Raw genomic sequence first — 12,519 nt, 5'->3', positions numbered from 1 at the left:
TCCCTACACTATTTAATGAAAGCTGACTGGAACAATAACTCAACTTAAATTTCTAAGTTACAAGTACATGAACCTATCAACACCATGTCCAAGTTATTATGTTTATTTGCTTGTAGAGACAGATGAATATGTTTGAAAAATTTTTATAATAGTATAGTTAGGCAACAAATGCCTAAATTAACCCTCTGACTCCACAACTAAACTTCAAAGTACAGAAGTTCTCAAAACTGAAGTTAAATTCATAATACTCAGACAAAATACTAAAATACTGAATTTAAAAACAAGCAAGAAGAGCCGTGAAACTTCTGAAAAAAAGCAGTAGGGTGGGGAGGATTAGCCCTATCCGATATAAATTACCAAATATGATAATTGAAACAATGTGAGATCAGCATATGGATAAACAGATCAATGGGTATGAACAGAAAAAATCCAGAAAAAAAACAAAATACATATGAGAATTCAGCACATGATTGAGGGGGCATTTCAAATCGGTATGGAAAAGACTGATTATTCAATAAACTGTATTAAGTCTAAAAGGTAGCCATCTTGAAGAAACATAAATTTGAATCCATACGCATACCTTACATCAGGACTAATGTAAATGTGAACAAAGAAACCATTAAAAACTTAAATCCTAATAATTCATTTACATTAAAAACAATGACTTCTTTATGGAAAAAAAATCACCACAAAGATCACAAAGTCAAAAGACAAATGGCAAACTGGGAGAAAATATTTGCAACTCATATAGACAAAGAACTGTTTCCCTAATATATAAAAAACCTCTAGAATCCAATAAGAAAAGACAAACAACCAAAGAAAAATGGACAAAGGTTACAAACAGACATTTCACATAAAGGCAATATAAATGGCTCATAAGCATGAGAAAAACTACTCAACTTCACTCCATAAAACCAAAAGGATGAATTAAAACTACACTTATATTCCATTTGTCACCTATCAAATTGACAAGGACCAAAAGTTTGACAACAGTATGTTAGCAGAAGTACACTCAACCAATTGTTGGTGGGACTGTGAACTAATACAACCACTATGGAAGACAAGTAGATATTATATGTGAAAATTACAATGCACAAACTTTTGAAACAGCAATTCCACTTCTGAGAAGTTACACATATATTTCTGCACATGCAAAGTGACACAGATTCAAGGTTATTATCCATTGCAGCATGTTTTAAATAATAAAAGACTGGAAGCAAGCTAAAAGCCTACCAATAGGAAGTTAAATAAATTAAGGTAAACAGAAGCACGGAAATACTATCCAGCTGTAAAAAAGAATGAGGATGCTCTTACGTAAAGATCTCCGAAACATATCAAGTTATTTAAAAAGGCATAGAATCATGTGTATAGTATGCTACAATTAATGTACACTGAGGATATAGGTATTTATATGCCTTTATATACACATATAATAACTGGAAGATACACAAGAAACAAATAACAGCAGTGGCCATAAGAAAGAAAATCGGGTAGCTGAGTGATAGGGGTTGAGGTAAAAAATTTTTAATATAGTAAATTTTAATTTTCAAATCATGTGGTATCATTTTTTAAAATACAATTTAAATTTAAAAGCATTTCTTACAAATCTTGGTGGAGGAACAGCCAGGTTCAAACTACTCAGTGAAACCTCCAATCCATTCTGGGCACATGCCACAAGACGCAACGCAACAAAGAATTCCTGAGAAGGAAAAGTATGAATGTTAAGAGCATTACCTATCTATCCATTCATCCATCCATCCATCTATCTACACACATACCTTTAATCTGAAAATATAAAACAATTCACAACTACTCCAAGAGTTTTATGTTGCAGCAAATGTAACAGTACATTTGCTTGAAAAATTTGCTCTGGGGCTTCCCTGGTGGCGCAGTGGTTGAGAGTTTGCCTGCCGATGCAGGGGACACGGGGTCGGGCCCCGGTCCGGGAACATCCCACGTGCCACGGAGCGGCTGGGCCCGTGAGCCACGGCCGCTGAGCCTGCGTGTCCGGAGCCTGTGCTCCGCAACGGGAGAGGCCACAACAGAGGCCCGCGTAACGCAAAGGAAAAAAAACAAAAATACAAACAAAAAAGAAAACCACTTGCTCTAAAATCAAGAAGAGATCTATGTACAAAGATATTCCTAATATTATAAATAGCAAAAAATATAAATGGGAAAATAATTAAACTGATATACTGATAAATATATATATTTGGAAATATACCAAAATTAATAATCATGATTCAAAGAATATTTAAAGATGTTAAATGATTTTTATAATTTAAGTGAGAAAAAGAATCTTGAAAAAAAGACTAGAAGAAAATAAATAAAAGGTTATCAAAAGGCATCTCTGGATTTAAGATTATAAATTTTAACACTAGACCAATCATCCAAGTGACTCAGTCACTGTTATTCCAGAAAAGCTACAAAGAATAACTATGCAACATCTAAAACAATTTATATAACTGCTTGACTTCAAAATGTTTGTAAATCTCTCCCAAAGGTCCTTGGATTTTTGGCATTTGAAGCCTCGGTCCAAAATTTAATTAGTGGAATGACACTGAAGCAACTTGTTTTCAGCTGTTCTGAGTTAAAATCAGGTCTGAGAATAACAAAACCCTTTACTCCAGTTATGATTACTTGCAACTTGTCAATACTCCAGTACAGTTGCTGATGCAATCAACCCTTTACTGCTTTTCTCACATCTGTTCTCACCTACAACCTTCTTACTCAATACTTTAACCTATTCCTAGAAACTTGCACGTTGTCTGTTTATACAATACCTTGCCTTCACTAATAAATTTCTTGAAAAAATGCTATTTCAAGATCACCCCTTCTCTTTTCATTCACCACACAAGCTTCTATGCAATCTGATTTCAGCTCCTACCATTAGCTAAAGAAACAACTGCCTATGTCACAAATAAACTCCTAGCTACCAAATACAAGACTCTAAAATAATTTTTTTAAAAAACAGCTTCATCCTACTTGTTCTTTTATTTTTTAAAAATTTATTTTATTTATTTATTTATTTTTGGCTGCACTGGGTCTTCATTGCTGTGCGCGGGCTTTCTCTAGTTGCGGCGAGCAGGGGCTACTCTTCATTGCAGTGCACGGGCTTCTCATTGCAGTGTCTTCTCTTGCTGCAGAACACAGGCTATAGGCACACAGGCTTCAGTAGTTGTGGCGCATGGGCTCAGTAGTTGTGTCACATGGGCTCAGTAGTTTTGGCTCCCAGGCTCTAGAGTGCAGGCTCAGTAGTTGTGGCGCATGGGCTTAGTTGCTCTGCGGCATGTGGGATCTTCCCGGACCAGGGCTCGAACCCGTGTCCCCTGCATTGGCAGGCAGATTCTTAACCACTGCACCACCAGGGAAACACCCCCTACTTGTTCTTTTGGCAGCCTGGACTGTATGATCCTCCCTGATGCTCTCCTCTACTGCCATAGTTTCATAAAGCTCTCCTAGTTCTCCTCTGACCTTTCAAGTATCTCTTGTTGAAATCAATGTCTCCTCCCATCCTTTAAATGCTGAACTCTAAATAACCCTTTTTCTCTTCTCATTCTAATGAGAGTCAATTACTCTTAGGTAATCAGGTCCACTCCCATAGTATGGATGGGCTCTGAAGTGAAATAGTATTGCACTGAACTCTAGTTCTGCTACAGGTTGTGAGGCCTTGGGCAAGTTTAAAAAAACTCTTTAAAAGGGGGGCTAATATCTACCTTGCAATGTATTATAAGGAACAAAATTAAAACCACACTATAGGAAGAAAACATTATCATTTTTGGCACATAGAAACTCAGTAAGTATTGGTTTATTTTCTTAATTTCATATGTTAATTCAAAAATCTATTCCTCCAATGCCAACATCAAAGTTTATAACTGCAGATCCATAAATCCAGCCACCTGGATATAACAAGACAACTCAAACTAAACATCCAAAGTCTAGGAACAGCAGTGAAGAATTTATTTTACTGTAAGTTCATGAAGATAAGGACCACATCCTGTCACGTTCACCTCTGTATTGCCAAAACCTGGCTCAACAAATATTTGCTGACTGAGTACAGAGCACCCTGGATGCCCATGCGAATTTAGTTTTCCAATGTCTCCAATGTACCAAACTGGCCCTTCTGCCCAGGGGTCCAATGGGGACCACAATCTAACCTTGGAATCTTAAATAAGAGACTGGGTATTCTGACCCCCTCATCTAATTTTTCCCATCCCTTTTCTGAGTTAGCTTCAGCTATCCCCATAGGGAAAATTAGCTTTGAGTAGTAGTGCTCAGCCAATGTATTAGCATGTAGCAAGCTTTGAATTTAAACCCATAGAACTCTGAAATCCAACCCCAACAAGCAGAACTTTAAAGTTCTCTGATGGCGTCCAATGCCCACAACCACTTTCACATATTTCTGGTCTAAGGTTTACGTCAGGCTTGTAAACCATTTTTTGGTTTATATGTCAGAGATAAAGACCTAGACCAGAATACACTGTACTCAGGTTTGAATAGCCAAGAGCTTCCCTTCAAATGCACAATACCATCTTAACACATGAATAATAAAATCCACTTTTGGACTTCCCTGGTAGCACAGTGGTTAAGAATCTGCCTGCCAATGCAATGCAAGGGACACGGGTTCGAGCCCTGGTCCAGGAAGATCCCACATGCCACGGAGCAACTGAGCCTGTGCACCACAACTACCGAGCCTGCGCTCTAGAGCCCGTGAGCCACAACTACTGAGCCCGCGTACCACAACTACTGAAGCCCGTGTGCCTAGAGCCCGTGTTCCACAAGAGAAGCCAATGCAATGAGATGCCTGTGCACCGCAATGAAGAGTAGCCCCTGCTCGCCACAACTAGAGAAAGTCCGCACACAGCAACGACGACCCAACACAGCCATAAATAAATAAATAAATAAATAAATTTAAAGAAAAATAATAAAATAAAATCCATTTTTATTTATAACCCTGTACACATAAGAAACTTAATTAATAAGATACAAAGAGTAAAGTCTCCCTGAATAACTAAGAAAAATAAATCCCATGTTATTGTTTGAATGTGTCCCCCCAAATTCATATACTGAAATTCAAAATCCCAAAAATAACAGTAGAGCCATTAGGAGGTAGAGCCTCTGGAAAGTGCATAAACCATCAGGATGAAGCCCTCATGAATGGGATAAGTGCCTTACAAAAAAGCATTCAGAGAAATCGCTAGCACATTCTGCCATGTAGGAATAAAGAAGTCTGCAACCTAGAAGAAAGCTCTCACTAGAACCATGCTGGCACCCTATCTCAGACTTCCAGCCCCCAGAACTGTGAGCAATAAATGTATGCTGTTTACAAGCCAACCAGTTTGTAATATTTCGTTACAGCAGCCCAAACAGACTATAACACTCCAGGAGAACTAAATGTCACCAAACTAACACTGACCTTTGGGAATTAGGTATTTTAATGCCTATTGATTGGAAATATTTTCACTGTTGTAACACTTGCCCTTGCAAAACCCTCATTTTGGTAAAAACCAATTTTTAGTTTAAAAATACAAAAAATTGCTGGCCAATTTTTATTCTGAATCACTCAAAAATTTTTCATGTCAATCTCTGAAACTTACTTGTTTGTTCAGGATACCTTTGCCATCTGTGTCAGCTAAATCCCAGATCTGAAATTTAGAAAAAAAAAAAAAGTATCAATCTATATTTTAACAAAAATCACCTTAAAGATAAATTAAATCCCTGCAATTTACAACCTCATGCTCTTTGGTAGTCAGATTTAAGAATCATAGAATTAAAAGTGGAAAGAAACCTTAAAGATCACTTAGTGCAACCCTACACAAAGATACTAAGGTCCAATGAGGTTAAGTGACTTACTCAAGAACATCCAAGGCCATCAGGGAAAGAACTGAAGACCATATTCTAACTTCCAGTCCAATGACTTTTTTATTAACCCAGGTTCTAACTCCAAGTCCAATACTCTTTCTACTAGAACACGCTACCTTGATTTTAGATCCTTATTAAGATGATATTCTTTCTTATGGGTAAGCTGAAATAGTTTATTTGTGAATAATTAAATTATTAATAATGATTATTTTTCAGGGTTTGAATACATATCAATATCATATATAAGGATTTGTAAGGAGATCAAGCCAAGAGAGGGACTTTTCCACCTCTTTGTGCTCCTTCCTAAGCCTCTCATCCCCTACTCTATTTACCACATATTAAACACAGAGACAGTTCTAATAGAGGAAGTATGGAAAGAGCCAATTCTGAGTGGGTGGCAAGGTTCCCAGTCTGCATTGTTTCTCCCCGCATCACTCAAATGTACTATTACTTCATTTCATCCTACTAAAAAGTAATTTGTTTTCTAAAAATCTGAAAAACACCTTATTTTTCAAGAGGGTAAATCACTGCACCAGAAATTCCCTCCACTGCATTACTGTAACTGCTTCCACAACAGTTCTAACTTCTAAGTTTCGTAATGGTTATCTTTCTGAATTTGTACCCAATTTATCTACACTAATAAATATTCATTATATCTAGTTACAGTGAACAAATACTACCTTTCCAAGTATCAGGTCTGTAAGTCCTGATTTTTTCAGGAATACAGCAGCATCAGAAGCCAATACCCTTCCAGTATTGCCTGTATCAACCTGAAAAGATACAAACCATAAGCTGACAACAAACATAAAGACAAAATTATGATTATTTACCTGCCTTTCTCCCTGTAATTTGGGAACTGACTTTTTCAAAAAGGGAACAGGAATCCTTTGACTAACAAAGGCCATGGAATATTGGAGACCCATATGAGAAGAGTACCATCTAGACAGCACTGTCAATCTACAAAGTGTTTTTTTATCATGCCCATTACACACATGGTAAAACTGAAGCTCAGGGAATTCCCTGGCAGTCCAGCGGCTAGGACTCAGTGCTTTCACTGCCAGGGCCTGGGTTCAATCCCTGGTCAGGGAACATAGATCCCACAAGCCACAGAGTGCAGCCAAATTAAAAAGCAAAAACAAAAACAAACAAGAAAAAAAAAAACAAAAAAAAAAACCCTGAAGCTCAGAGGAAGTAGAACAGATTAGTGGAGTCATAACATTAATACATGTCTTCTGATTCCAAGTCTTCTATAGCTGCCATTTAAATTCCAATAAACTTAAACGGCAAAAGAAGAAAAGGGCAATAGTTCCTGGAGAGGTCTTCTGATAAATGGGAATAGCTGCACAGTTATCTGTTTTTTTCCAAATATCTTTAAATAATTAACTTCTGCTTTTATACTTACTCTTAAGAAACTGCAGCACCTTTTAAAAAAACCAAAGCAATATCAGTTCTAAAACCAGCAGTGACTGCATTATAAACTTAAAGAAATTTTAAAAACTGCTAAGTTCCTAAAGCACATTAAGGGAAACACATCATTTTAACTGATGGGGACTTTCCTTTAAGACAGAATGAGGTCACCAAGAACAAAACAACAGTTCAAAAAAAATAACGACTCTCACTTCCGTAGAGATGTCCTAAAGTAAAGTTCTATTTGTAAAAATCAAATTTTTAAAAGTCATGGGAATAGTAACATGATACGAGGATATTTGTGAGCTAGCTGTTTTTCCACTTTAGTTAAAAGATTGTTTGCTAAAACATATACAAAGCATTCCAGACAGACCAATCCCAGCAAAGAAGCAAAAGAGAAATACTTTCTTTCAAGTGCTAGAACATGGGATAAATCAGGCACTCAGCAAAAAGGAAAGAATTGCCCAATCCAAATTTGGGGTAACAAGGAGGTACAGAAAGGGTTGGGAACTCTGCCTCTAGAATTCTCCACAACTCCTTTTCTTTGCCTACCCCTTGACCAGGGTTGGATAAAAAAGGAACAACTACCCCCCCATAGCCTAGAAACAGAGGCACTGAGGGGAAAGGGAAACCCAGATTAAGCTCTTATGACATATTTATGTAGTGTATTCCAATAAATAATTTTACTATCTTCCATTCTTTTGGTTATTATAATAATTAAACACAGCCATTTAGTCTTTGTCAACTACAGGCAGTTTCTGCTGTACTCTGATGCCTGCCTAAAGGCTCTGCCATAAACTAAAGGCCACAATCTGTGTTGCTAACAAAGAAAGACAGTCTCAGAGCCTCATGGAAAGTATGATACCACATACTCTGAACTATTAACACTTCAAAATATAGACTTTTGGATAAAGACTTCTGGGCTGACATCACTTAGACAACTTTCAGACTGTACTGGTAGACCAAGTCAAAATTCCAGGACTGCATTCTGGAAGTAGATATATCTCTTGAAAGCAGACTCCTGACCCAAGAGGCAGGGAAACAAGAATTAAGTACACAGGGTTGAATGAAGTGTTAAGGAAAATTCAATTATGATTATTTACGTGGAATATTGTTGGTATTATTTTTACTATTCTATTTTCTAATGGATATGTGGGAAAGCCCTTTCTTACTCTATATCCATCCCTCAATTTAGTAGGCTCTGCTTTTGTAAACTGAATGAAATAGTTTTCAACAGTATTTGATTCTCACTGACCCTTCAGAAATCAAAAACAAATCCTTTAACTGAATGTCCTTACTTTGTATGGCCATATAGTTATCAAATAAGTTAAATAACAATTTATTCTCCTTTTTATCAGGTTATAGTTGAGTAAACCAATTGTACAAAAACAAGGCCATATTTGAGAATGATTCTCTTTTATTCAGATAGAACAAGCCACTATTAAGGATCAGGGATTGCCTTTATGTACAACCAATGTCTACAAAGGCCCCACAAGAAGACTGGCCTGCAACATGGTTTGTAAGATCCCAGTCACTCAAGCAGTAAAGCAAGGTCACTTAGCAGGCTAGAAAACTTAGCAGACATGGGAAACCTCAAGATGAGGTAAATGCACTCAAATTTATACTGCATGTGAAATATGAAGAAGAGAATTTCTAAAATTTGGATCCTAGCCTTAAAACAGAAGAATAAATAACAGAGGCTTTAAAAAGTACAATCTGACATTCTTTAGAAATTTCAAGCAGAAATTAATCAGCTGGCCTTAGAAGTTGTTAAATAATAAGTGTATGGCTTTAGATTTGCAAGTCACACAAGGAGACCTATAGTGGTTCATTAACACTTGCTGCAATATGTAGATTACCCAGTTTATTTGTATAAGGAGACCAGCCTTTTCTGTAATTATGATCACAAGGTGAAGAGATTATCAAGAAAAATGATCTGATATTTGGAAATGGGCAAATAAGACTGTCTACACTTTCAGGAGATTAGATAATCTGATCTACGGTTTGCACCTTTGACTTTCTATCAACTCGGCTACTTTACACTCTGTAGGGGGTAGAGGTTAAATTATATAAACCTGATAGCAATGCAAATGATTCCTATCCATACCAATGAAATTAATTTTCTCTGATAGAGAATATAAATCTCTGTTAACTCATATTCCCATTTTTACATCTCACTGGTTCTCCCAATAATTAATGAGTTGAAAAAAATCCTTGACACACGTTCATTTTATATATTTGTATGAGAGTCATGGTTTTAACTTCATGAAAATTAAACTTTAATAGGTCTTAAAAACAACATATAAGTCATTTCTATTTAGCTTATAAATTAATTTGGATGTTTATATCTGGATGAATATATCTAATGCCACATGGATTTTTAAGATAGATATTTAAGACAATTAAGTGTTTGGGCTTAATTATCTTTCCTTCATTTTTCTGGGAGCTTGTTAAAAGCATTAATCAAAGCAGGAGATTAAAGCACAAGAAAATGAAAACAAGAAATGTCAAATTTATTCAGCTGGATGGTAATCTGCATATATACAATCAGGAGGTGAAAGTATATTTTACGTTCAATCTAAGAAGACAAAGAAACAAACATCTTACCTGTCTATAGTATTTTTCATATAGAGGATTCCCACTTGATAACTAAAATAAATAAATAATTAGAAATTAAATGCTATTCAATGACTTCTATTAATATATTTGCATTCATCCAACAATATATGAAATAAAGATAAATACAATTAAAATATCCTTGATTTCAAAAAGTTTGGTATTGGGCTTCCCTGGTGGCGCAGTGCTTGAGAGTCCGCCTGCCGATGCAGGAGACGCGGGTTCGTGCCCCGTTTCGGGAAGATCCCACATGCCGCGGAGCGGCTGGGCCCGTGAGCCATGGCCGCTGAGCCTGCGCGTCCGGAGCCTGTGCTCCGCAAATGGGAGAGGCCACAACAGTGAGAGGCCCACATAACGCAAGAAAAAAAAAAAAAAAAAAGTTTGGTATTGTTTCTTTCTGGGGGCAGAAAGGGAAACTGAATAAAGGCAGCCACATGGATTACCAAAAATCAGGCAGACAAGAAATAAAACAAGAATTTTAAAATTATTTTTGACATCAGAACTCTTTTCCTCATGTAAAATTTTACTCAGAAACCCAACATATAACAAATTAGGGGTGAAATGATTTGGCTAAATACGAAATGAAAAGCCCAAAGCCTTAAGCATTCATCCTCTACCCAAGTGCCCAAGGTACCTATGAATACAATTCAAAAACCACTTCAGTAAAATAATCAAATGAATACCCAAACTAATGAACAAAAAGATGATATCGATATCAGATCTGAAATGCTTGCAGGAAGGGAGTGCTATTCAATTCATACCACAGTTCAAAGGGTTCCTTGGTCAGCTGATGAACAGATATATTATCTCATCTGAAAGGCAGCTTAGGAGTATCAATGTTTGAAGGCTCAGGTTCGCCTGTACATGAATGTGAAGAGTGTTCTGGAACCAGGAAGGAAGTCCAGGAAGGCTTCATAGGATTGACATCAGTACAGAAACTTGAGGTGTAAGGGAGAAGGGGAGAGGGTGATTCTATACAAAGGTAACAGCATGCAAAAATGCATGCAATCAACAGAAATCTCAGTTATGTTTGAAGAGAATAGTAAGGAGTTCCGAATGGTGATAAGGATTACAGATAAGATTATAAAGTGTTATAGAAGACAACTTGTTCAATTGCCATGCTAAAAGTAAAGAAAACAAGGATGGAAAAGGGGACAGATTCAAGAGCCATTAACTACCCAGTTGTTTGGTCAAACACCAGTCTACATGTTACTATAAAGGTATTTTTTTAAGATGTGGTTAACATTTAAAGCCATAAACTTTGAGTAAAGCAGATTATCCTCTATAATGTGGGTAGGCCTCATCCAGCCAGTTGAAAGCCCTAAGAGAGAAATGACTGAGGCCCCCCAAAGGAAGAAGGAATTCTGCCTCCAGAACACCTTCAAACTCAGCTGCAACATCAACTCTTCCCTAGGTCTCCAGCCTGCCCTGCGGATTTAGGACTTGCCAAGCCTCCACAATCACATGAGCCAATTCCTTAAAATTAATCAATCAGTGTGTGTGTGTGTCTGTCCTGCTGGTTCTGTTTTTCTGGAGAACCCTAATACACCTAGTCTTAGAGAGGTCCAAGCTTTTAAATGGCAGAGACTGGACTTAAATGCAGGACTGTATCACTCTAAGCTCCATCCTCTTTCACATTACCATGCTGTTTCCCATATGCCCTGGTTTGCTCAGGACAGTACAATCTGTTGTCTCAGCATCCCATCCAGTTTACCACTTGTCTCAGATTTCTCATGTTCTTAAATGAACTGTTTTTTTATTAATCACTACACTAAAATAAACCAGGATGAATTTAGTACGCCTCTACTATATACATGTAACTTGTGGCCAAGCTAGTAGTGTCTAAGTGCTCTAACCACTGAACAAGTGATGAAATTGTAAAGAGGACTAACGATAATTCCACTTTTTTCCTGACTCTTTACAGATAAAACATAACTAAAACCTTTTCAAGGACACCATGCAAAAGACTCAGTGAAAAGTATCCTCAGACACAAGCAACCATGGACAGGTAATTCCTTACATCTGTTCAAGACTGTGCAAGAAATATTTTACACTGGTGCTTCTGCTGGCTCCTGGTGCTACTGACTGATGTGCCAGTCAGTACAGTGACATGTGCAATGACCTGCAAGATCCATCAGGCCACTAGCCAGCCAAGTAAGTGAGAAATTACAGGTTAGGCGCAAATGAAGTATGTGTGAGGAGTCAACAGTCTAAAAACTCGAGGTGGTTTTGTCATTTATTTCATGGTATAATTCTACAACTGTTTATTTATTTTGTTTGACAATCTTTTTTTCTTTTTTTAATCCAGTAAACCCTTTCAGGAACAATGAGCTAAAGAGAAGAAATTATATGTTTAATACAAAAATAAGTACTAAATTTTCATTTCTCTAGAAAATCGATAGACAATTTGCATAAAAATTTTAAGGCTACTTCTATTTAGAATAAAGCTATAGTGGCATCACTGTTAATGAGTTAGCTGCAAATGCCAAAATTTACAAATGTTTTCACATATCCCTGGTTTAAATTTTAAGTATAAAGATGGTATTGAAAACAAAAAAAATACTTAAACATGGCAATATGTGTTCCCTACTTGCAACCTGTCATCAGATTTTTTTTTTTTTTTTTTTTTTTTTT

At 36.7% G+C, this 12,519-nt stretch overlaps 1 protein-coding gene across 1 annotated transcript in view; it reads right to left on the bottom strand.

Annotated features, from left to right (window-relative positions):
* Window positions 1–12,519, bottom strand: part of EPS15 (epidermal growth factor receptor pathway substrate 15) — a 155,621-nt gene that overhangs the window by 111,082 nt on the left and 32,020 nt on the right. The window contains exons 2-5 of the mRNA XM_007459632.1: window positions 9,877–9,918; window positions 6,543–6,632; window positions 5,598–5,645; window positions 1,604–1,699 (exon numbers count right to left, since the gene is read on the bottom strand). Coding sequence (XP_007459694.1) covers window positions 1,604–1,699; window positions 5,598–5,645; window positions 6,543–6,632; window positions 9,877–9,918 — 276 coding nt within the window. The remainder of the gene's footprint in view (window positions 1–1,603; window positions 1,700–5,597; window positions 5,646–6,542; window positions 6,633–9,876; window positions 9,919–12,519) is intronic.

The sequence above is a fragment of the Lipotes vexillifer genome, unplaced genomic scaffold (genome assembly GCF_000442215.2).
Source record: "Lipotes vexillifer unplaced genomic scaffold, Lipotes_vexillifer_v1.1 scaffold525, whole genome shotgun sequence".
Lineage (NCBI taxonomy): Eukaryota > Metazoa > Chordata > Mammalia > Artiodactyla > Lipotidae > Lipotes > Lipotes vexillifer.
The sequence above is the reverse complement of the archived record's forward strand: the minus strand, read 5'-3'. Positions and strand labels throughout refer to the sequence as shown.